The sequence below is a fragment of the Puntigrus tetrazona genome, chromosome 21 (genome assembly GCF_018831695.1).
Source record: "Puntigrus tetrazona isolate hp1 chromosome 21, ASM1883169v1, whole genome shotgun sequence".
Classification (NCBI taxonomy): domain Eukaryota; kingdom Metazoa; phylum Chordata; class Actinopteri; order Cypriniformes; family Cyprinidae; genus Puntigrus; species Puntigrus tetrazona.
Genome location: NC_056719.1, coordinates 13,440,584 through 13,465,366, shown reverse-complemented (window position 1 = coordinate 13,465,366; position 24,783 = coordinate 13,440,584). Strand labels below are relative to the sequence as shown.

The following is a 24,783-nucleotide window of genomic DNA, read 5'->3' as shown; positions in this document are numbered from 1 at the left end:
CTTCAAAACAAACAGAGCAAAACCAGAAAGCATGATTCTGAAAGAAATCTTTTCTAGAGGATTTTAAGAAACAATAGAGTTTCCAGAAAATATCTGGAACTAGATTGCTGAGGTCTTTGGTCAGACATATTTACGTAGTTTTCTCACAAAAACCTTTTGGCAGTGACTTTGGATTCTCATCCATTCCAAACCCAAGATTCCTCTGCTGGCCACCGCTGTTTCCTTGACTGTGTTCATTCAGCAAGCTGTGCTCACTCATACTTTCTTGACAATTACATATCCCTTGTTCTTTTTTTGCTTTGGCCAGTAAAGATTATACAGCAAATCATTTCCTGAGGAAACGTCTCCTCCACTGACAGCACTCCTGGAAGGATATCATACTAATCTGGCCTTCCTTAACATTGCAGAATTCATGCGACCAACATGGGGAAATGCACCATGAAACACAATAGCTCCGGGCAGGAAACTGGAGCCCCGAGGAGGAAGAGGCAGAAAGCAAACACGGAATGTTTGCCCTCCTAAAGCTTACACCTTCGGCTCGCTCGAACCGGCTGAGTGGGGCAATATCGTGTTTTTAGAGGGGGTCCTGTCTCTACCTAATTTTACAGCTGGATGGAGAGCTTCAATGGAGTCTCTGATGCCGGGGTTAGACAATGGACTGGTAGCCAAACCGGCACGCCAACCCAGGATTTCCTGGCTTATGGCACAAAAAAGTTAGCTACCGTTGCACAATAAAGAATGAGTCTTGTATTCGGTTGATCTGAACACAGTCCTGAACCGTGCCACATCTGTACGTTGGAGTTTGCACGAGAGAACAGCATTTATCCTCTTCCTGTAGAGGAAGTGCTTAACTGATATTGCAAATGGTGCTGTTGTGAGACTTGCCAGTTCAAAGGTCAGTGACACATAAGACTGTTCATAATAAAGGAAGACTTAAATTAACTTTCTAAGAACTTAAATGCACTGCATAGGGTTTTGAAAAATGTCATGTGATGTAACCATCAACCATCACCTTATTTTAAGGTGTCCTGTTTCAGTATAATTATAAGTACTTAGTAATATTAATTAATTGCATGTACTTACTATGATCAGTTTGCCTAAAGAATTGTTTAATAAAGTTTTCTTTTCAATTATTCATTCTTTTAGTGTGGCCTTTTTTTCTCTTACGGTAAATAGACAGTTCATCGTGACATGTTTTATTTTATGAACGGAAGGTGTATTCAAATGACTGAATGTAGGAATCGCATTATAGAATAAATAATAAATGAAAATGAGCATTCCAAACATGCCACTCTTGAGAAGCGGAACTGGCCTAGAAAACGTGCTGGCTGCATTCATCTCTTCTGCATTGGACTTGCATGGGGGCTGTAAAACCTTGTTAATGGCCTTTAGCTGACGTTGTGCCAGTGCGCCATTCTCCAGGCATCAGGATTTGTGTTTCTGGTGCCTGCTGCCAGGAATTTTCCAGATTAACTCCTGATTTCAAAGAAAGGTCCCTGTGGTCTGCCTTTGTGCAATGCAATACGCTTGTATTCATTGGTGTAAGGAACTATTCATCCCTCCATTTTCATTCATTCACTGAATGGGGTCTTATTTAATAGACCCATCCTTCACCTCTGTCTCAATGTACTCATGCATACAGCACTTCCTCCCAGATTAGCAAATAATTATGGATCTTTCTGCACTGCCAAAGCCCCTAGAGCACTAAAGAGATTCTTTTAAAAATGTTTGCATCTCCAGCTAAGCATGACATCACCAGCATTCTGCTATTTCCTCATCTCTTCTTTGAAAGTTGACCAAATAGCTCACAGAGGGAAATTTGGAGTCTTAACGGAGAGGTACGACAGCAATGTTCTCTCTCACTTCTTAGCTCTTCTGATCTCAACAGTAACGGCTGATTGGGCCGATACCTTCATCCTTCCTGCCCCTCCCTCCTTCATCCATTCATCCCGTGCTTCCTACCACCCCTGGGTGAAGACATAAGCCTCTTAGAGGCAGGACAGAGCACTGAAAGGCTGTGGTGGAGGCTGGCTCTGTTTGCCTTGCGCCTGCCGTTTGGGTGGCTAAGCAAATGCCGGGGAGGGCTGCCGAACCGTACAGGCTCAACGCCTTTAAAAAGGGCCCAACAGAGTGACCATTGTGTGTGTGGAACAGGAGAAGTCACTTATTATAAGCAGAAAAGTGAAAGATCCTTCCTCCACAAGTCTAAAGAAAGGCTAAAACCCAAAAGCTTAAGCTGAGCCTTTTGTTTCACCCTATCCTCCAGAACAAAAGCGCAATTTGAGCGCAACATCCAGCTTATAAAGCAACAAGTACATTTTGGCCTTCGAGTTCAAGATCACAAAGTTTCCCCGATTTTCTAGGATTTTCAGCTTTTACGAAAGTAAAGAATTTAGACCAAGGCTTTTTGAATGAGCACAGTTTGAGGCCGCTGAAATATACTAACAGGGATTTTGATTCATATATTTACAAACTGTCACACCGCCACATAGGTTGAGATTCATTGTTCATAATTCACAGTATGTGAAAAGAATAATATGCCTAAACACTATTAATTATTAAACAGCAGGCAAAAATACCTAACGACCTACTTCTGCTGAGATTTCAAAGGGCAAATATAATGAACACTTTGCTATCCCATGAGGCCATGAGAGAAGAGTTCTGAATGGCAGTGACACAACTGATTGTGCAAATTCACATGATGCATGTAGCACATCCAGATTTCATTCATGCTACTCACATTCATATAAAAAACGTATTCGTTATCAACTGTAGTACTAAGCATGCGATTTCAGACAAACCTAATCAATTAACTCTTTCATTCAGCCACCCAACACCATCACACATATCGTGTTATATCAAGAAGTTTTATTATCGTTATTAAAATTAAAAAAGATACAAGCAGTGTTTAAGTGTCATATTTCCTCCGCTAACAACAGTAATGTAGCTAAATAAAGCCTTTATGTACATGGCATTATAAAAATAGGTTTAATTCATTCATTATGCCTTGTAATGTGCCTTATAATGTTTTGCATTTCTCTATTATCTCACAATTATCTCCTTAATAATTGTAATACCAGTTAATACATTACAACACTTACCAATACATTTTTATATATTATGCATTTTAATTTGGGATATAATTATCAAGATATAATGTATTACAACACACATTATGAACAACTTAATAACCCTTTATAATGCTTTATATATAAAGATATTAAATATTACCATGTTATTAATTAATTTTAACACTGCAATGAACAACATAACAATATTTGCCAAAATAAATAACTAAATAACTTAATTTTAGTGCATGTATAGTTTTTACACGTTCATAGTTTGTTCACTCTTCTTTCCTTGTTGATGCCAAACTGTTAATTTCCTGCAGTTCAATCGGTTAGCAGAACATTGTTCACACACAAGGCGTCTCAAGCTGTTTTCCAATTAATAGGGTCCCTTTGCAGTGTTCACTGTCTCCTTTTTCCTAAGCACAGGAGAAGTCCAATTCACTATATATAATAGACTGCAACTTCATCACACAGATGAAACTTGAACCATGCATATTAAATTATTACATCGTATTTTTCTGCAAACAAGTAAAAATACCATACTTTTGCAATTTGGATATAATTAATCAAACACTTACTAGGACTGGACCGTTAATCCAGTGATTAATATGTTTCTGGCATGTTGTATGTTTAGCAACAATTTATTTTAATGCAGTATATCTATTCATTTTTTAAACAGCCATGTAGGAAGACATACCCATGAACATATTCCAATGTGACAGCATCAAAATTCAACAGGCCCAAATTGTGAAATAGTGGTTCAGTGAACATGAGGAATGATTTTCACACATGAATTGGTCACCACATAGCTTCCTGACCTAAACCCCATTGAAAGTCATTGGGATGTGCTGGAGTCGACATTACTCTCACGCACATCCTGATTTTGCTGAGTTAGAGGTTAACATATTCTGTTGACCCTGGAACAACATTTTAATCCAAAAATTGTCACCAAAAATATCTCTACACCTAAACCTAATATTACTTATGAGTAATGAGTAATGTCTAAAATTCAGAGGAAATGATAGATGAATGACGCTGCTGTACTAGCGCTAAACACAAAATTTCACAAAAACTGATCAGTTAATCACAATGTTGTTCCAGGGTCAACAAAGATGTTGACCTAGGAACACATAGAACTCTGCAAAATCAGGTTCTGCTTACTCTCCCATTGTCTATAATACAAATTTTTGGTCGAAAATTAACGCACCACTTGATGTATATGAATAAACATTGTGATTGCTTAACATTGTGTTATGCAGTGATAACAAAGCTCAAAGTGGTACAATGAAATATTAGAGTGTGCAACTTTTTTAGACAGGCAGTGTAAAGTTGCCACATCCCAAAGACTTTCAATGGGGTTAACTCTACAATTCTACAAATCTGACTGGTTAATCACAATGTTGTTCCAGAGTCAACACAGATGTTGATCCAGAAACATGTTGCACTCGGTGAAATCAGATTCTACGTCATCCTGGAGTTTAGACATGGGTATGAGCAACTATAAGCTTTATTTGTTTAACTGCAGTCTCAATATTTGCATCGTAACTATTCATCTTGTGCAATTTACATCCGTTACACTTTATTTTGATAGTCCACTTTAGACATTCTACTAATTTTGTAACTACATGTCAACTAATTATCATTCATTTGCAACTACATGTCTACTAACTCTCAGAGTAGATTTAGGGTTAGTGAAATTTCGTTGACATGTACTTGCAAAGTTTCTCTTAGTCAGTATGTTTTATGTTGTATTAAAATAAAGTGTTAGAAGATATGAACAGACAGTTTGCTAATACTCTAAAGCCTGCTAGTTGACACATAGTTACAAAGTTACTTACTGTTAGTAGAATGTCTAAGTGGACATTCAAAATTAAATGTTACCAAATTTCCCTCTCCACTGTCTGTAATGAACCGATGCTACCTTTGTTACCATGCCATTCAAAGTGCCGTTGGAACACCATGTGAAGTCCACTTAGTAGGGCACTTACAATTGAAGAACTGAACAAAAGACAGAAATTGTTCAGACCTGAGTAATGTTCCAAAATAAATTTTTCTAGGATTTTATAGAAAAGCTGGGTGAAACGTAGGCTGTTACACTGGCAGAGGCTTGGAAACACCTTGGCACTTAGTTACGCAGGTAAAGGTCTTTTCTGAAGCAGAAGGGAATTAATTCTTACTTGCTCTCTATTTTCCAGCAAAAGGTGCTGAAGCTGGAAAGTCACTTTACTAGTTGTTGTACAAGCATCCACCATGCCAGCTGCCTGAAAGAGAAGCATTGTCCCGGGCCAGTTCTCCCCCGGCCAGCCTGCTTTCATTATCTCACTGTTAAGGCCACAGCCACAGATCTGCTTCACATTGACTGGATCAAAGCACAAGGAACAGGTCCTGCAATGCAATAATGTGCGTCTACAGAGGAACCCTGTTCTGGGAAAGTTCAATAGGTTAGAATATCAGTAAGATTTGCCGGCTGACCGTAACCGCTCACCTGTTGTCTGGTCTAGATGGGATCTATAGAGCAGCACTCTGTCTCTGCTTCTCCCGACACTTAAACTATCAAAATGATATCCATCTGTTGCTTTGCTGTGGGAAACGCTCTCTTTTTTGTATGAATTAAATACTTCTAAATGAACAAGTTCCAGAAGAAAAAACGTTCTAACTCAAAATTGTGCTTTGCTATGGAATGTAATGCACTTGTGTAAAACCTTAATCTTATTTATGCACAATATGCCCCAAAAGCTGTGCCATGCGGTGCCTATCATGTGACAGGGGTCCTGACAGGTGGCTGTCCTAGCTGCCTGTTCACAGGTTGTAGCACTTACTTCCAGCCTGACCACTGCAGATTAAGTGTGTCCATCTGTCAGAAGAATTAGGAGTAGTCTGCAGGAATTCTCAGATCACGGAAAGGTTTGGTTTGGTGGGTAAAAGGGGGGCTAGAAGGGAAGGACGGCCCAGAGGGCAGAGGAAACTTTCATTGGGGTGTAATCTGAACCCCTCAGCCACCTGCACTTGTCTCAGAGGCCAGGAAATGGAGTACATGGGTCTTTCTTTCAGCTCTCATGGTGAACTAATCCTACTTGAGAGTTGCATGCAGACATATACAGCTTTCTTTATGGGACTGATGCAGACAGGGGTTTGTTTAGGGGTAGTGTGAAGTTAACTGCAGTGGCTAATAGCAACTTGTTTAGTAACATCCTGCTAATATGTCTCTTTGAGATTATCTTTGCATTATGTGCCTAAGTTTTAAACCCAGTTTAATTAGTTTTAAGCCTCAGTGATGTGAGGATCTTTTTTGTCCTGTCTAATGTTTCTACCCACTCATTTCCGAAATAAAACTAATGTTGATATATTTAGGTGGAATAGAAATGGTACGAAATGCTAGGGAGGTAAAACTGTTTTCATATTAATGATGAAAAAAGGCCTTGGTAAAAAGAAGAAATTCTTGAAAAGTAAGGTAATAATATATTTTTAACCTTAACTTTAACTTGGAAAAGAAAGAACAAAGAAAGAAAAAAGATTTTAATATAACCATAACTACACCGTACCTTTTTAAGAATTTGCCACATACTTCTAAACTGATTTTTGCAATATTTTCTTTCTAAAAAAAGCACAATTTTCAAATAAAACATTTCACAAAAATGTATTTGTTATGTATTGAGAATCACTCATGTACCTACAGTTTTTGTCATATTGTTTGTGGGATTTTTTTATTATTTTATTTTATTTTATTTTATTTTTTTATTATTTTGTTTGTATTTGCAAGCTAAAGCAGTCAAAAACCTAAAAGTCCCAGTCATCAGTCAAACAAATGTTTGACCCTCTCTTATCACCAGTTTATCATTCTCTCGTGTTTGTTGGATTATGTCAAGCAAACATCCGATTTGACATTATGAAACATTCTTTTCGTAACTGCCCATGAACGTCTGGTGGTGTTAATTCTGGAAACATGGCTCTAGGGAATCATGACGTTTTTTTTTTTTATATATATATATATATATATATATATATATATATATATATATATATATATATATATATAATATGTTTGAGCTGAAATAGAAAATATCTTATGGGCTGTTTGTTTCTGGAGGATAAACTTGAAAATTATTGCAAAACCTCAAGAGAAAGGCTCAACCCTTTCTGTGGCTAAAACTAAGCTTTTGCTCATCCAGGGTGAAAAATGTGAGCCAACAGCTGTGCTCATTTCTTTTTTAATGTGTCTCTGAAAGGAGTTCTTATTGGAAAGCTTTATCCAAAGAATTAAACATTATTTATTCAAATATTAAATGAGAATTCTAAATCATAATTCTGACAAAAACATCATTTTATAGGTGAAAATGCGTTAAGGTATATAACACATAATAATTTGGCATTAATTTATGCTATGTAAATACATTTATAAAGCCAAATTTCAGTAAGGGGAAGTAACATTCAGAACACAGCAATGACAAAAAATAGCTGGAACTGGACATTTGTGCTTTTTGTGAGATCCACCCAACAGCTCACCTCCCATGTGAAAATAAGAGGCCAGCAGCGCATCAAGCAAATTAGCAGTGGCTGCAGAGGGACGCTGAGAACAGTGAGCTCATTTCCATATAGATGTAGCCCATTCCTGCCACCTGTGATTCCCATTTGGTCTGTTCTTATACAGGGCTGTTTTGTTCCCTGCCTCACACAGGGTTTGAGGCATTGACCTCCGGATGTCTCCATCCTAGACAATAACCCCCTGAAACTGTGACAGGCAAAACAGAGAATACAGCCTCCTGCCGCCCACATGCCCCTCAACAACACTTTCTCTCTTCACCCATGAGCAAACCCCCAACCCCTATTTCCTGAATCCTGACTGTCCACAGACATACTGTGTACTATCCACCAGAATTAAACATTTTAAGTCATTAGGATTTTTGCTTAATATTAACACTCCAGAACAAAAACTATAAATGTTTGTTTGTAATGAATGAATCATGTAAAGCAAGTAATTAACTATAAAATAATTAACTAAAATGTCTTTTACTTAATATATATAATATGCTTTGATACAATCTGTATTGTGTAAAAAGTAATTGACTTAACAAAAATACAAAAAAAACTATTCTTAAGTGACAAGACAAACCCACAAAAGGACAAATATTAAAATAAAAAATCATAGCAGTAGATAAATGCATAAAGTTATTTTGTCCTCTTGCACTTGTCAATTCAAAAGATAGATTTAAATGTTTCATATATTTTTAATTATAAATTGCTTTTTCATGCACTGAACTGGAAATACACCTTTACAACTTTAGTTTTTACAAAATAATTAGAAAATATATCATTAGCCCAGAGTAAATATCTAAAATGCCAACATAATGACATAATGACCATGTTTTAAACCAGCGTTCAGATTTCTGTTCTGAAAACGTGTGCCTCATTGGGCCTCATTTGCAAATTTATTCATTTAAATAACTAAATACATTTTTCATTTCGACGTGCTGTGATTAATCAAGGTGTCTTGATTAAAATAATAATAAAATAATAACATAGGACAGAAATAGGACAGTTTGCATTAGGTCTATTCCATGCAGGCCACAAAGCTCGCAAACAGCAAATAAAGGATGACTACACAACCAGAAGAGGGGTTCAGCAAACAACGCTCGGTTCAAACAAGTGTCCATGTGGCCATTCAATACACAAGGGCATGTTTGGAAATGCGAGTGTAAACTTGAATGGGTCTGCCAAAGTCCAGCACTCATTCATCAAGTTACACTCAACATGACCCAAAGCTCCCTGGGCCTCATTTTGGATGAAATGTAGGGGTCAAACTATGAAAGTACAGACTATAACCGCTAAAGTAACAGCACACCGCTCTACAGCCAGCTCCAAACAATCCTCTTTTCACGGCAATGTGGTCCAGGTAATTCTAAACGTCTTTGTCAGGGCAAATTTGTAGAAATTAATCTGTCATCCTCGTAAATAACTTCAATTCACAAGAGAGCTAAACCCAACACGGTGGTAATATCTCTGCAGTGAATATACATACGGAAAAGCTTTAAATGATGGTGGGTGGAGTTTGTTGGGCTCACACAGCACAGGGGAGTCTGTTTCAGCATGCTGGGTAGAACGTAGAACTGGATTGTTTATACACCATGGCGCCTCAGTACCCCTCGCTCTCGGTGAATGGAAAGCACCAGATACCTCCCCCTTCGAGTAAATAGATCTTATCAATGAAAATAGTCAGCTCTCCTCCCCACCGCCTTTTTATGAATGGAAATACCTGGCAAAAACGAGCCACATTCATTTTTACAGCACCTGAGGGATACAGAAACTGGATATAGTGCTGTTAGCGGCTATAAACGTTGAGGCAACTGCTTTTTTAAAGCGGAGTTAATTTACTATCTCCATTTCAGTAGCCAAAACCAAAAAAAAAGGCCAAAGGCATAAGGAATTGTACGAAGTTGCTAACACTTGATTTTGCATGGTTCCAGCAATGCTATGAAACAAGAATGAAATAAAACGAATAAATAATTAATAGACTTTTTGAAATCTATATAAACACAAATTTATATCATAAAAAACGTATCAGAGAAGACAAGAAAATACTTTCATTTTTACCAAATGTATTGATCAAGAAAGGGGATAGTGTGTAAAGTACGCCATCTAGAGGACAGGAGACATTATATTTATACTGACTGGCAAAAAAAAAAAGTTCCATTTGGATTTAAATAAACAAACACTTAATATTTTAGGATTTAATCATTACTACTACCGACATGATGTAGGGCCTATGTTTGTCGACAAATCCTTTAGTCCCAACTGACAACGTGGTTAGTAAAAGAAAAAAAAGCCACACGCATCAACGGTTTAAAAAATTATTTTCAAACATGCAATACTGATCCAATCAGTATTTGCTTATTTATATATAATCTTCAAACAAAATGGTCGTTCGGAAGTTATAACTGCGTATACACATTAAATCACTTAAAATAGCAAGAATTCGGTACGCAGCATTAACCAATCATAAGAAGGCTTTTGTATACAGAAATTTTAAAGGTACAGTAGCAAAAAAAAACGAGGTGAGGTGGAACGCTGTAAATCTTCCGAACGGCTCTATCAGAAGTTAGCAGCTAAAATTCCTCATAGCAGCTTTATCGAGAAGGTAAGTAGATGGAAAATGGTAAACATTATATTGCAAAATTAATAATAAAATCTGCCCTGTTAAATGCATCTTTTTTTTTACATAGAAGCAGCACAGCCATTACTAATGTTCAAGGCTTTCGGATTTTTTTTTTTTTTTAGCTGTACAAAAACAATCAATTTCACTTAATAGCTTATTTGTTGAGGGCAATGTTCATTAAAGCAGTCGTAAATGTTGTTTTTTCTCAAAACATTTTACTGGATGAAAAGTAACGTACATCTCTTTAGGCTCACACTGTCTGATGAAAAGAAAATTGACCAATAAAAGCAAAATGACAACATAAACATATATGCTACCAAGTTTGAAGGCCTTAATCCAGCACATAATTGCTGCTGTGCTGCTTAGAAGCCTTTAACATTGCAAGAACATTTGTCAATATAACATTTCAGGCTCCCAATAAGCAACACTGTACTTTCAGTAGTCCTTTAGATGCCTGCTATTGGGCTCATTGACAGATTTTGATGAACCTGTATCAATTCCCAACGAACACCTATCATAACACACTTGGGAGAAAGAAAATCTAGGCCCTTTCGGTTTTAGAACACACAAAGATTAATGGTCACGCTTCAGTCTTTCACAATGACTTAAAAAAAAACTGCCCTTAATAAACAGACTCTTAAACTGAATCATTTGTAAGCTTATTTATGATGGTTCTAATTACTAATTGAACTATTGCTGATTTTATAGCTTAGCATTAGCATCAGTCTCTCATCAGCATCAGAACAATCTGCAATGTACACTGCAAAAATAAACAATGCAAGCCATACATTACACATACGCTCAACAGTCATCGAAAACTCGTTGCATTTTTGCGTCATACTTCGCATTTTCGCTTTATAATGAGAGCGTTTTCACATTAATCCTGAACAGAGGCTTTCAACTTACAAGTACATTTATGACTTATCAGCTTGTAGTACTAGTCTGACTTTGTAAAACAGTTACACCAGAATATACTGTAAAAATCTATGTTTTGACAATGTCAAGATGAAATTTGTACCTAAATACAAACTAAATAAATAAATCACAATTTCCTATGATTGGACAGCTTAAATAACTAGTACAAGTTCATTTTGGATGTTAAAACTGAAGCACCAATTTAACTGAAACCTCTAGTAAATTTATGAAATTACAGTATACTTCCTACTTAAAGATTTACGTTGACATGGACATGGAAGGGAGCCATGAGAAATGAAAGACAACTAAAGTCCAGCCTAAAACAAACAGGGTAAATCACTTAAATTGATAAAAAAAAAACTTTTTTTTTTTCTTTTTTCAAAATTGACATAGAAAACCAGAAATTAAGAAATAAAGCACTCTAAGCTCCCAAAAAAAACAAACTTTCCAAACGTTGCACACTATCAAATTCAACAGCTTTAAACTTCACAGACATTCATTTAACAAAACATGGAGCTTGAGAAGTTTAAAATAATAAGCAACTAGTAAGAGTAAGAATATCAAACATATAGATGAAACATCCCCCGAAACCACCTTCAGGACCTGCATCTGTACGTGGAGATGGTGGAAATGAATTTTTGTAAACCAAACAAACACGTAACATAACACAAATAATCCTAATACTGGAAAAAAGCAGCACTCTTATGTTTTGCCTCGATTTCGGTATTAAAACGGGGGGGAAAAAAAACGTCTGGAAGTTTATTGTGGTCCCTCAACTGTGTGTGAGAGCGACAAGAGTAGACAGGAAGAGATGTAGTGTGGTGAAAAGCTGGCCTTAGGAGATGCACAGTGCAGACACACATTGACCTGTGCCTAAACAGAGGAAGCTTGTCACAAATGAGAAGAGTGCAGTGGAGTCTAACAGCGTCTTCTCACTCATAGCCCTCATTGAAGCTGTCCCAGTCCCCCGCATCCTCTGGTCCTTCCTGGTTGGGTGGATACTGGAAGTCAGGCTGGTAGTTCTCGGGGGGGCCGGGAAATGCATTTGGCTCTTTCTTGAGTTTGACGCTGGCAAATGGGTGAATATGTTATTTGTTGACCAATAACAAGAGGAAATCTTCTCAAGGCGGCTGTTAAAGCACGAGTTACTCACTGGTTCTTGTGTTTGGAACCACTGATGTGGGCCTGATACTGCTCCACGGAGTTCAGCTCGATATTGCACACAGTACATGGGTAGCCCTTCAGTGTGGAGGCTGAAACAAAAATAAAGTAACCACAAACCCTTAATTTCAAGGATGTGAGGTAAGTATTATAAATATGCGTGTCAACTTGGGATGTGCTGACAAAGCTAATGAAGTGATTTTTTAACAGAGAGAGATAATAGATATTGTTGATGAACCATCATTCAAAAGATCCATTTTGTCTGTTTTCTAATGATGAGAATAAGCCTTTTTTTTTTACTTTTGGCATGAAAAATTTTGTAGCTTTAAATCAGAGAGTGCACAAACCTGGCCTGAAGTTAACTTCCAGTCTTTCTTTGTTTATCGCTTTGGTTAGCGGTTAGTTTTTATACCACTGTATTTCTGAAGGAAGACTGTCTTTAGGAAATATAATTTTATTTCATCCTGCATGTAAGGCAGGGCTTGTAAGCTCAGATCTGTTCTGTCGAAATCCGTTATTGGGGAAACCTCCAATTCTGGCAGAGAATGAATTAGCATTTTTAATAACTCCGTCTGATTAACGCAGCAAACATATCTTGTTATCAAAAAACTCCATAAGGACTTAGCTGTTGTTATTGATTCTATTGGGATGTCTACCAGAAGTTAAGTTAGGGCCACAAAAGTTAACATTTTTTTAAATCCCATGAGAAGGATGCAATACTAATGCAATAACAGAATTAGCAAAGTTAAGGAATGACCATTGTGCAGCGAAATACTAATTGGGTCAGGAGTCAGGAAAAAAAACAGACGGAGAAGAAAAGACACATGTCAAGAATTAGGTAAGAAACCATCAGAAACCATTTAGTCTCCAGCGTCATCGTTTTCCAGAACTGCAACCTTTCTGGATTCTCCACAAGCATAATGTGTCAGGTTCTCAGAGACTTCGCTTGGGTACAAAATTGTATTAGAAAATACCCTCACTTAATATAATACCCTGAAAAATTGTGAAACCCATTAATTTTTCATAGGCTTTAAGGACAGATAAGTTGTGAGGGACTCTTGAAGGAACAGCATCACACTCCCTTAAACCACTGTTTGAAGAATTTATCTTTAAGTTTAGGGAAGTTTAGGGAGTTCATTTCAGTCTATCTCCTATCATGAAATGTCTGTCTTGCAGAGAGCGACTAATATGAGCTCCTAAAACCAGATTCTGAAAGAAATTATTCAAACAGTGGTTCAAGAGGATATGATGCTGTTCCTTGAAGAGTCTCTTCTCTGTCCATTAAATCTATGAAAGATTTGTCTTAATTTTGTGTCTTTTTTTTTTAGGATTTTGTACCCAAGCAAAGTCTCAGACCTGACACATTGCACTTGTGAAGTCTTCCTGATGGCTTATCACCTAATTCTTGACATTAATTATTCATTCTTTTGCAGTTAACATGAGTCTTTTTTTCTCCACCTGTTTTTTTTCTGACTCTGCCAACCCAATGAGAAGTTTCACTTTGCTAATTCTATTATTGCATACTTCTCATGGGCATTTAATAGTTTTTAACAAATATATATAAAGATTTGTATATTAATTGTACTCATTTATATAAATGATTACATTTCTGCATAAAAGGGGAACTTCTGGTTTAGAGTCTGCATCAACAATTACCCCCTTCAATCTTCTGACCTGGCGCAGAGGACGGCCCATAGGTCTCCATCAGCTTCTGTTTTGTCAGGTGTTTTTTATGTTTCTTGCCACTGTAGTGCTGCTGAGCCATGAGGGGATTGTTGAAGGAAGCCTGGCAGATGGAGCAGAAGCGGTTGGGGTCCCGCTTTGCTGGCCCCTGCCCACCTTCAGGTGGCCCTTCATCCTTCTTCACCTGTGCTTTGGGCTGAGGTAATGCTAGAATATGACCAAAACACAGCATTTCAGCTTTTCTTTATGAAACAGAATAGAACACATATGCGTAATCATCATCATTTAACATATTTTCTCTTTTTTTATGAAAAATGTTCAAACTATTAGGGTTAAACTCAGAAAATATGATCAATTGCCAAGATACTATTAAAAATTTAATCTAGGAATACTGTAGATCGCAGAGTAAGTTTATCTTGTTTTTACTAATGTGTACATTTCATTCCAGGATTTTAAGCACCCAGTATCATGATAATCAAATCTTCTTACCAGGAGTCTGCTGACCAAAGGTCTTCAAGCGAAGGTTCTTGGAGTGAACTTTGCCCTGGTAATGTGACTGTGCCACTACCGGGGAAGAGAATGTCATGTTGCACACATCACAGGCTTTGTATTTGTCCCCTTCGCCAACATCAGTTGTCTGCAAAACAAAACTCCAGCCATTAATGCAGGACACAAACACATCTGTGATCCAACATTCACTAAACTTCCATCGCATCTTGCCATTTATCTGACTTACATCATCTGAAGGCTTGAACCGTTTCGCGACGGGCTCCTCATTACCATGAATGCTCATGTACCGACGTACTTTGCTCTCATGTTTTTTGCTCTGTGCGATAAAAACAAATGTACATTAGATGGCATTACATTTACAGTGCTTCTGACATGGAATAATTGTCATGAAACATTTTTCAGGCTTCATTTACCAAATAACAGTTACCATGCTGGAAATATATGTAGCATGTAACCATGATTTTACTACAAGTACCATGGTTATGATTTCTGGTTTCCATTATTTAGCTATTTTTGGTAAGCACGTTTTTGTTTGTTTATCTTATTTGAAGTAAAAACAAACCATGGTTCATTTTCTTAAGGGTTGTAGGTCTATACTGCAGATTTTCTCAAACTCAATAGGCAGTCTGAGTATTCAAAGCAAGCACACATAAAAACATAGCATACTGCAGAAGTAATACGAGTAGCGTGCTAGCATGTCATTCTGAAACACTTGAAATCGGTATCTACCACCCCGTTTCGTACTATATCGGCTCATTCAAACTTTGTCCATACGACTGTGAATTCATACCTGGTAATGTGCAAGTTTCTGGGATTCTGAGATTAAGACAGCGCTACACACTTTACATTGAGAATCAGAGAACAAGTCACTGTGCTCCTTTATCATTCGGTTCACTGAAAGAAAGACCAGCATCAGAATCGTTATACAAAAGACATACAAAACAGCTTTGAGGCAAAGTACGCAACGTTCAATTCAAAACTAAAATAGACTTTCTTTGCATTCAGGTGCAAAAAAATCAGACTATGTCTTACATCGACCTTGGATACGCTGTTCTTCCTAGACACTAAAGCAGGAGTCCTAAGAGCACTGAGGAGCTTGAGCTATGCTACCCTTTACTCTCCCTCACACTCTGGCGCTGTACATTCTCGGAATAAATGTCATGTTTTGCTTATAAATAATGCATCGAATGTAACACCATTTATTCTGAGTGAATGTCGCCGATCTCTTACCCTCGGCCGCCCCTGAAGGTAAATATGGAAAATCTCCATTCGGCTCTTGCTGCGCCATGATGTTTGCAGGAGGCGGATCGCGCATGCGCAAACGATACATGCGCCGCACAAGTCTTTTCCTACATCCTGTAACCCAATTTTATTCTATTTACAAACAAATATGAGAGCCATTATGCTAAATGCTCCACAAAATGATTTATGCACACTTCTACGCAACCACTAAGCAATGCAGATGACGTAAGGACCTGTATGAGAAGATATACAGTGTAAATATGTGTCTGGTCGTTATGTGACTTTATTTTGCTAAAGGACTCGTTACATTCTAACCTGGAAAGTAAAGTTGGCATTCCAACAGGCTCCCAAAAGGTATTTTACCGATTTCAAATGATATTAATGCACAAATGAGCACTTGCGATTTGAAAGCATATTATTTTTATTTTTTGGCTTGATTAAGAGCAAAGCAACGCCTGGTTGGTAAATTATTCGTTTGGTGGAGTCGAATCTTTCCGTGAACCTTTTCACAGAATTAGGGTTGAATAAGAGCTGACATCTCACTGAACAACAATTTAGTTGTAAGTGAGAATTCAATTTACTATTTCGAAATGTGTTTATGAGCTGAATTTTGGCTTCAGGCTGAATTGGGACATGCTTAATTTATAAATAATAATACATGTAATAATAATAATTTGTTATTAAAACCCTTTATGTAAGTGATGCAATGTAATTTATTTGTATGTAGTTAATATTGCATTCTAAGTCTTTAAAACCATGTTGTAATGACATAAAAGAATCATTGACCTGCTTTTGAACCAATTCTTTTAAACAAACCGATTCGCGGAAATGACTCGAACTTCCAATCAAATCAAAAAATCGTGCTAGGTCGCGCGCCGTCCGTTGTGACGTAACGTCGTTCCTTGTCCCTCGTGTCACGTGACTTGAGAATCGCTTGTGAAAATATCTTGGAACCGAAGTCCTTGTTTTTCGAGCATTTGACTGACCGAACTAACGTTGTTTTGCCGTATATTAACATGGAACGTGTTCAGTAAAAGTTTACAAGCAGTTCGATTTTCAGTGAGTGTATCTAGAGGTGTACACAGAGGGAATTAATGTTGTTGAGGTCGCGGCAGGATGCCCCGCCGGAAGCGCACAACGGATGAAGGCGGAAGAAGAGCGAAAGTCAGCAGAGTGGAGCACAATGAAGAGACCCTAGTCATATCTGATTCTGAAAATGAAGAGGTACTGTTTACAGTAGGCCGCCTCATACTGTGTGTTTGGCTTCGTTTAAATGTTTCTGTGTGGTTTAAGAGTTGTCTAAATAGGACAGCAACAGTTTTCCCCAAATAATTACCATGGTAATAATTGTTTATAATAAATGTCACTGTTGGTGTTATGTTACTGTAATGTCACAAAATGGAACTGCAAAAAAGAAAAAGCAAACATTCCACTTGTCTTCCATTGAAAAGTTTAATCTGTAAGAAAAAAAAACAATAAACTTTAAATTTGTCCTTTTTATTCTCAGGAGGAAGATTGCTCAGTTAAACGGTCCTCTCGGACAACCCGGTGGAAACGAAGGGAGAATCAGTCTCAACTACGAGGTACCAACTTCACAACATATCATTAATTCTGATGGACAAATTACGTATGTATTTAATTCAGACCACTTTGTCTTCTGTTTTTGCTTTCAGACATGACAGAAGAAGAAATGTTGGACCTGGCTATGAAACTTAGCGCTCAGGAGGCAAACAATGCTGCCCAGAAACAACAGCAGGAAGACAGCAACATACAAAAAGCCATAGCAGAAAGTCTTAATGTTGGTGAAACATTTGTTCTCATAACGTTTCGATTGGAACAGCTTTTAAAATACTACGCACTGTTTAGTTAATCTGAGTCATTCATTAATTTCAGTGGTGACATATATTGTAGGAGTGGCTTGATGGAGATGCAGATAACATGATCTATAAGAAACTTTATTTAACACTGTCACTTAAGAAATCTGCTTCAAAGATCAATTGAAATGGCTAATTACAACATTGAAATGAAAATGTAAAGCATGTAAAAATATTAAAAATCATCTAAATAATTGACAATCATGTAAAAATTACAAATAAATTAGAAATAGTGAACATTTAATTTATCTATTATAACATTTAAGAGTTTTGCACTCTTGGCTGTTAAAAAGGTCCAGTAGTTTGTCAAATTCTTTTGTCAGGTATCTTTTTTTAATGATTTGATGTCATTATTGTTGTTGTCTTGCTGCCAATCTCTTCATTACTGACCGTGGTTGTGAGTATCAATACATCTGTCTTTTTCAGGGAAGATGAGAATGTGCTGTACTTCTAGACCACTTTATGCAGATATTTTAATACATATGCAAAATCAATTGAATCTTTCAAATCATATCGGATGTAATAAGTAACCCATGAAAAACAGGCCCTTATTCTTCCCAAAAACAAACAAACTCCTTTAGAAACATTCATTGCTGCTGTGAGATGCAAAAAAAACCCAATACAAATTCTAACATCATCTCGAAATATCAAACTTGAATGTGATTTTCAGTGAAATCTCTCAACTCAAACTGCCCAGAATCTTCAGACTGGCTCTGACAATCAAGTAGCATTGACTTGTGTGGTGCAAATTTGAAAGTTTCTTTCATATGTTTGACCAGTCGATAAATGGTATTAATCGAAACTGCCTGTATTTCTGCAGGAAAGAACTCTAAAAGCATCGGAGGGTCAAGATGAAGCAGCCAGCTCTACAGATCAACTACAGCATGTAACAAATGCAGTTTCACGCTTGAGGCGAAAACTGTTGTACCCCGGACAAGATCAGACTCACAGTGAGAATGAGAGGGAAACACGTAGTCCGCTTCCAGAAATGCCTGATCTATCACAGGCAACCTCGTCGCATCTTTCAACGATGAGTTCTCCAGCTCAGGTCTCCAGTCCTTCTGCTACCACTCAGGTTAGTTGCTATGAAATGGCTTCACATTTTATTATCAAAATCATTGTTTGTTTGTTTTTACTCTATAAATCCTCATATTAGGGCTAGGCTTATATTGTTAGTAATATATTAAGATAAACAACTTTGTTTTGCTGGATTTTCCATGCATAACTTTTAGTAAAATCATACTCCAATATAAAACATAAGATTTTTGAGGATAGTGCCAGATTGCATTTCATTTAAAAACAGAAAGAAGTGCACATATGTAAAGATTTTAGTTCAATAAATTTTTCAATTAAAAAATAAAAATTGGACATGGACGTTTTTTTTGGTCAGATTAATTACTAAAGTATTAAGCTTTCCCCTTTTTTTCCTTTATGCCCATGCATCTTCCTAGGACAAGGCTTCAGATAAACAGACAGTCATCAGCAACACTCCTGAGCTCTTCAGATCTGTCTCAGATTCCCAGTCCCAGACATCCCCTCTCTTCACCAGACATGGCGGCTTCATTCGTCAGCCTGTAGTGTGTGTAGAAAAACTGAGTCAGGACCTCATCTCGGCAAGCACAGACACAAATTTTCACACACAGGACAGCGCTGCTGCTACATCCCCCAAGCAGGAAGATTCACCTTTTTCCATATGCCCAGTCTTCAAAAAAAAACAAAAAACTGACTTGCGAGAGGACAAAGACTGCTGTAAAAATACTAATGCAAGTGAAGACGATACTCAAATATCTGATGAAGATACTCATTTACCAACACAAGTAAGCCAAGGTTTAAGCACAGATACGTGCCTTTCACCTTCTACGTCAAGCCCCAAATGTGTGCCTAATATCAGCAGTGAAGATGTCACCTTAGCAAGTGTAAGTGGGACATTTTAAAATGAGAGGATTAGCGGTTACACTACTGTTCAAATGTTTGGGGTTTTGTTTAGGCTATATATTCATCAAGGATAAAAAAATATATAACATTTTGATCAAATGAATACAGCCTTGGTTGAGTACAAGACTTCCTTTCAAAAGAATGTAAAAAAATAACCCCTTGACATTTGAATGGTTGTGTGTTTTGTTAAGAAAACTGTATTATAAGTCATTTGTATTTGTAGAAGCCTATTAACTCTTGTGTGATCAATTATACAGAAAACCCCTATTTTAAAGCAAGTGGAAGATCGGACCACTGAGGGTGACAATTTAAAATCTGATACTGGTATGCTATCTCTTGCTCTACTCTCCTCTTCATGTTTGCACTATTGGACTTATGGTCTAGAACTAAGAGTTTTTAGTTAATTGTAGTCATTTTAAATTATAATCTTTGTCTGATGCCACTACACAAATACAAATTAACATGCATACTTCATTTCCAAATGGTATGTGTGTGCACAAGTTCTTAGGCCGTATAGTTGTCAAACTAAATACTTCAGTGGTTAGTAAAGCGACAAGGCAATTTGTGTTTGAATTCTGACAACAGAAAGGCAGTTAACTAATGCTTGAAGTTGCATGTGTGGTTAACCTACTGTTGCTGCAAGATTGAGTAGTGTTTTGCAGTATTTGGTACCACACAGAGCGAGTTTGGTTCCTGCCGACAGGGCCTGTCAAGTTATTGGGTTCTCTGTGCGATGGTTCCATACAAATTCAGCCAGGCCAATATATTTTTTTAAATGCATAATTTTGTTTAGCAAGGATGCATTAAAGTGATCAAAAGTGACAGTATAGATAGATAAGATACAAAAGATTTGTGCTTTAAATAAATAGCACTAATCATTTCATTGTGTTAAACTGCAGAAACTGCTCCAAACACCCAGTCTTGGAATGAATTTGCTAGTTACATGGTCTTGCATTTAACTGATGAAGAGGATGCCAGCGAAGAGGTAAGTACTGTAATTTTATAGTTAGTAGTGTGGATATTAAAAATAACTGCATGTTTAATGGCTGGTCAGTTGAACAGAGGGTATTAGACTTTCTGAATATTTAGTCATGGTCTTATAATGTAAGGCCTTTATTGATGTAACCAGATTAAGATAATGTTATAGTTTTACGAACTCGAATCTGGCATATGCCTCTTTCTCAGACTTTTGGGTCAGGGGGTGGCAGCCATAAAATGAAAATTCATTAATTCATGTCTAAACTAAAATATTTTTTATTAAATTAGAAACATAGAAAAGGTATGTGCATGTTTATTGGGAATATATAATATGCTTGTTATGTGTATACAGGAATATTTCAGTAGCTATAGAACATGTTAACAGCAAGATTGAACCAGAATATGGTTCTTAAATAGAAAATGTTGTCATTTCCAGGTTCTTTCCCCCAGCCCAGTGTTGTGCATGGAAAAAATTAAGCCAGTCAATACTGAGCTTTCCCCAACCCAGTCCTGCGTCCCTCCAACTGCCATCACACTCTCCTCCTCTTTACAAGACACACAGATGTCCTGTACTGTCCTGGAAGAGGACTCAAAAGCATCCAAGGGTGTGGAATTCAAGTCCTCCGACTGTATATCTCCACATCCTTCAGTTGAAAAAGGACAATGCACCATCTCTTACTACTGGGGAATACCTTTCTGCCCCATGGGGCAAAACCCGGACGAGTACACACGTGTTATCATGTGTCAAATGGAGGTGTATGAGAAGAGCTTGAAGGAGGCCCAGCGTAAGATGCTACACAAAGCAGAATGGGGACAGCCAGTGAGTTACATCAGCTCCATTCATTCAGCCAAAACATCATTTTACAACAGTTACATTTAGAGACGTGGTACTCAACTTTCCTCATGAATTTGAATTTTGTGACCTATTTATAATTGTTTTATGGCTGCCAAAACCACTGTAGTATTTTTAATAATATATTTGTGTGTATATTGCCCAATGTTTTTTTTTTTTTAAGGTGCTTCCTGGCTCAGAGAGGCCATTTGGTGCAAGGAGATGGAAGCGCCACAGAGCTCCTCAGCTGTCAGAGGATGAGGAGGAGAATGAAGTAGAGGCAGAGAAAGAAAATAACCGAACAGAAGGAGAAGAAGAGAAGGACGAAACAAAGGAGGAGTCTGTGGTGGGGTCACAAGAGGATGCTGAGGGCAGACAGAGTGAAACATACGTAGTTTTGTCATCTCCAGAGAAAAAAGACGAGCAAGTGGTTAGTATTCTGTTCTTGGTATCACTCTTAACTTTATTGGGTACATTGTGTAGATCTAGGAATGTCACAATTTTTGAAATTATGTTAGCTTTTGAAATTTTCTTTTTTTGGGTGGGGGAGAGAAAGATTTTATTGGTAATATATGTGATAAAATATATATATATATATATATATATATATATATATATCTTCTATAGAGGGGAAAAATATTAGGGAAAAAAGACAGTATAAGCAAAAAACAAGGTTTTTATTCACCAATCAATTTAATTTTCAGGCCATATAAAACAAAAATAATAAAACTTAGATAACATGTGAACGTACAATGATTATTCTCAACTTATTTAATGAAAGATATTACAAAAAGATTTTATCTGCTATTTTACTTTATACAGTATGTTTAAACATTGGCATAATGGATATTTATTAATTCATTGTGTCTGTACTTCTAAAAAACATTTTTATGAGAATATTTCTTGTCGTGTCCCCAAAATGTAGAGGACATGTATGAAATCAATAGAAAGTCATATTCTGTTTTGAATCCCTAAATTTTTCCTGAGACAAGTCTGGCTGGGTTTTTTTAAACTTGTATTTTGGTGTAATACTGTCATCAACCACAAGATGACGCTCCATTTATTTTAAAAACTGGAACAAAGAAAATATTGTTAAGAATGTTGCTGCACCTGTTACAGACAGCTTGTTTGCTTTCTCAACAGGAAAAAACCCCTTTCCTCAGCCATGAGGAGCCTGTAACTGCCGTTTTAAATAAACCTTTCAGGTAACCTTTTAGGTTCTAATAAAAAGAGTCATTTTTTCCACAAATTAAAAAAAAAAACAATTGAAAAATTGCTTTGGTGTTTAGATTTCAATCAACATATATGTAATTACACATTGTTACACATTCCATCCATTAAAATAATTTTGTCAGGAACGTAGTCATCACCTAATGTTATTGTGATCTGTTAAGGCAAATCATGAATCCGTCTTTTTAGGCAAGTAAGTGTCATATCATTAAATGTTTTTAATACAGGTTTTTGACTCAGTAAAACCATGTGTGGCAAAATTATTCAAAGCACACCAAACAGATAACGTATCGCAGATCATTTGATACAAAACTGAAACTTGCGAATCTTAAAAATGATTTAGCAGAGGTAGGGATGCAGACACCAGATTTGTGTAATGTTATTTTTTGAAAACGAAGATAATGGCATTAAACATCTGGCAGAATATTTCAGCTCTTGTTTTCCATGCAGTGAAAAAGGACAGGAATTTATGCCATAAAGTGATAGGTGGACCACGACGAGTATTATAAAGCTGTCCTAAAATATCTCATTGACAGGAAAAGTGCTCCATGGGACACTTCAGATGAAACACAAATAAAATGTTCAGCTGAGCAGGAGGAACAAGAGGCTCAGAATCATGAGCATTGTGAAGACGATGAGATCATTTGTCCGGGTATGTGACTGAAGTTTTCAGCCTTTCGGAAGATAAACGAAACCTTTTCATTAGGTAAATCTAATAATGTTTTTTATACAGAGACTCAGATGACTCAAAACAGCACTCCAGAACTAATGGTGACCAGTCCCGCACAGGTACAGTACCGCAATACATTTTAATGCAAAGGCTGCATCCTAAAAGAGTCCATATAGACTTTTATTTACAACCAGACAGGATCTGGGTTCATTTTACATGAGCTTCCCTCATTCACAGCCCCAGTCTCGTGCTGACAGTGAGGTGATGGAAGTTGAGGAGGGAGGAAGTGCTTTCGTTGTAGACGAGGAGATGGAGCAAGAGGCTCCATCTCTCCACAATCAGGAGATGGAATGCCCCATGTGCTCCAAACTCTTCCCCTTCAGCAACATCCAGATACACGCGGCTTACTGTGATGGCGAAGCAGACCACCAGGAAGAGCAATCACAAGGTCAGCTCTCTTTTGGCAATTTTTAACTTTTCAATATGCACATATTTGTACCAAAGAAGACCAGCTGAATTCGGCATTCAAACACGGCCGTTAAGAATTTTGTAAAGTGAAATATTTTATGTTATTGCAGTTGTTGCCCGACGGAAAAGGACCAAAAGGAATTTTGATGAAACTCGATCTGGCAAGTAGGTACAACAAACAAACACACTGAAAGATCGTTAAAGATGTTGAATAAATTACAAAAGTGCCGTATTTTAAGTATTTTCTTTTTAGATCAACACAGATGGAGAAGTGTTTTCTGTGTCAGGGAATTTTTACAGACCAGGAGTATCCAGAACATGTCAATTTGTGCATCAAAAAGAAAGACTCAAGAACTAATCAGGTAGCATCATTTTTAAATGTCTAAAAGTCCCTAAGAGGTTTTGTGTTGTATTTGTACCAAGTATCAACATAATGCTTTTGCAGGAAAACGGACTGCTTTCTGCTCTGGACCAGACAGAACGGAGACAAACTGGTGTGTAATCTTTCTCTGATTTCTGGTGTTTATGCCAATAAATCTTGACAGAAGAGGCCTTTTATACGTTCAATTTTTTACTTGCAGGCACTGATGAACCTGGGCCATCTGATGTTTCAAAAACAAACAATTGGTACAGTTTTAATATCGCTTGCTAAACATGTCTAATGTGCATAGGCCTTCACATTTATCCACTTCAACAGTAATTATTGCATAAATGGTTCCCCAGTGGCCTTGCTGATCCTGCGACGATGGGGACTTCTGAAAGCGTATACTGCTCAGAGATGACTTCCTGCACCACTCCTCGATCAGAGAACACTGACTGCCTTATTGACTCTTCTAAGAACAGCCAAAGACTCTCAAGAAAGAGAAAATACAAAAAATAGTGTCAACCTGCTTTTAGTAACACTTGTGTCTGTGATTTTTCAGTGCCTCTCCATTTGTATGGCTTTTTATAAAAATAAAAATGCACAAATGTATATATTTAAGTCTTTGTTGTCTTACAAAATTGTATTAAATAATATTGGCACTTCATAAAGAGTCTGACTTTATATGTATGTCTTCATATCA

General features: G+C 37.1%; 2 protein-coding genes and 1 non-coding gene across 7 annotated transcripts; 2 read left to right on the top strand and 1 right to left on the bottom strand.

Annotated features, from left to right (window-relative positions):
• Positions 1-10,970: 10,970 nt before the first annotated feature.
• On the bottom strand, positions 10,971-15,820 carry znf346 (zinc finger protein 346). Of its 3 annotated transcripts, none has more exons than XM_043221373.1 (7): positions 15,721-15,820; positions 15,281-15,384; positions 14,717-14,806; positions 14,470-14,617; positions 13,954-14,187; positions 12,290-12,389; positions 10,971-12,204 (listed from the first exon to the last, which is right to left on the bottom strand). In XM_043221373.1, exons 1-7 carry the CDS (start codon positions 15,818-15,820, stop codon positions 12,069-12,071), a joined length of 912 nt encoding a protein of 303 aa, XP_043077308.1. In that variant the 3' UTR covers positions 10,971-12,068. The 3 variants fall into 3 exon arrangements, with proteins under 3 accessions (XP_043077308.1, XP_043077309.1, XP_043077310.1); XM_043221374.1 differs by having other exon boundaries at positions 13,972-14,187; XM_043221375.1 differs by lacking the exon at positions 15,721-15,820 and adding an exon at positions 15,523-15,682.
• A 26-nt stretch (positions 15,821-15,846) lies between these two features.
• Positions 15,847-24,753, top strand: uimc1 (ubiquitin interaction motif containing 1). Of its 3 annotated transcripts, none has more exons than XM_043221370.1 (19): positions 15,847-15,986; positions 16,848-16,956; positions 17,240-17,315; positions 17,406-17,530; positions 18,427-18,681; positions 19,058-19,522; positions 19,799-19,865; positions 20,441-20,526; positions 20,956-21,339; positions 21,536-21,781; positions 22,495-22,556; positions 23,118-23,233; positions 23,315-23,370; positions 23,489-23,699; positions 23,830-23,884; positions 23,973-24,081; positions 24,165-24,213; positions 24,301-24,346; positions 24,443-24,753. In XM_043221370.1, the coding sequence occupies exons 1-19, from the start codon at positions 15,919-15,921 to the stop codon at positions 24,597-24,599; spliced, it is 2,742 nt and encodes a 913-aa protein (XP_043077305.1). In that variant the 5' UTR covers positions 15,847-15,918; the 3' UTR covers positions 24,600-24,753. The 3 variants fall into 3 exon arrangements, with proteins under 3 accessions (XP_043077305.1, XP_043077307.1, XP_043077306.1); XM_043221372.1 differs by having other exon boundaries at positions 15,951-16,086; XM_043221371.1 differs by lacking the exon at positions 15,847-15,986 and having other exon boundaries at positions 16,547-16,956.
• LOC122327025 lies at positions 20,160-20,289 on the top strand. Its single transcript, XR_006247558.1, has one exon.
• Positions 24,754-24,783: the final 30 nt, after the last annotated feature.

Excerpts from the sequence above, each read along its gene's own strand:
- uimc1 (XM_043221370.1), top strand. The coding sequence starts at position 15,919 with ATGCACACTTCTACGCAACCACTAAGCAATGCAGATGACGTAAGGACC. Across the intron at positions 18,682-19,057 it reads GTCCTTCTGCTACCACTCAG|GACAAGGCTTCAGATAAACA; the intron begins GTTAGTTGCTAT and ends GCATCTTCCTAG. Across the intron at positions 19,523-19,798 it reads AAGATGTCACCTTAGCAAGT|AAAACCCCTATTTTAAAGCA; the intron begins GTAAGTGGGACA and ends TCAATTATACAG.
- znf346 (XM_043221373.1), bottom strand. The coding sequence starts at position 15,820 with ATGTATCGTTTGCGCATGCGCGATCCGCCTCCTGCAAACATCATGGCG. Across the intron at positions 15,385-15,720 it reads ACCTTCAGGGGCGGCCGAGG|TGAACCGAATGATAAAGGAG; the intron begins GTAAGAGATCGG and ends TCTTTCTTTCAG. Across the intron at positions 14,618-14,716 it reads GGTTCAAGCCTTCAGATGAT|ACAACTGATGTTGGCGAAGG; the intron begins GTAAGTCAGATA and ends TTTGTTTTGCAG.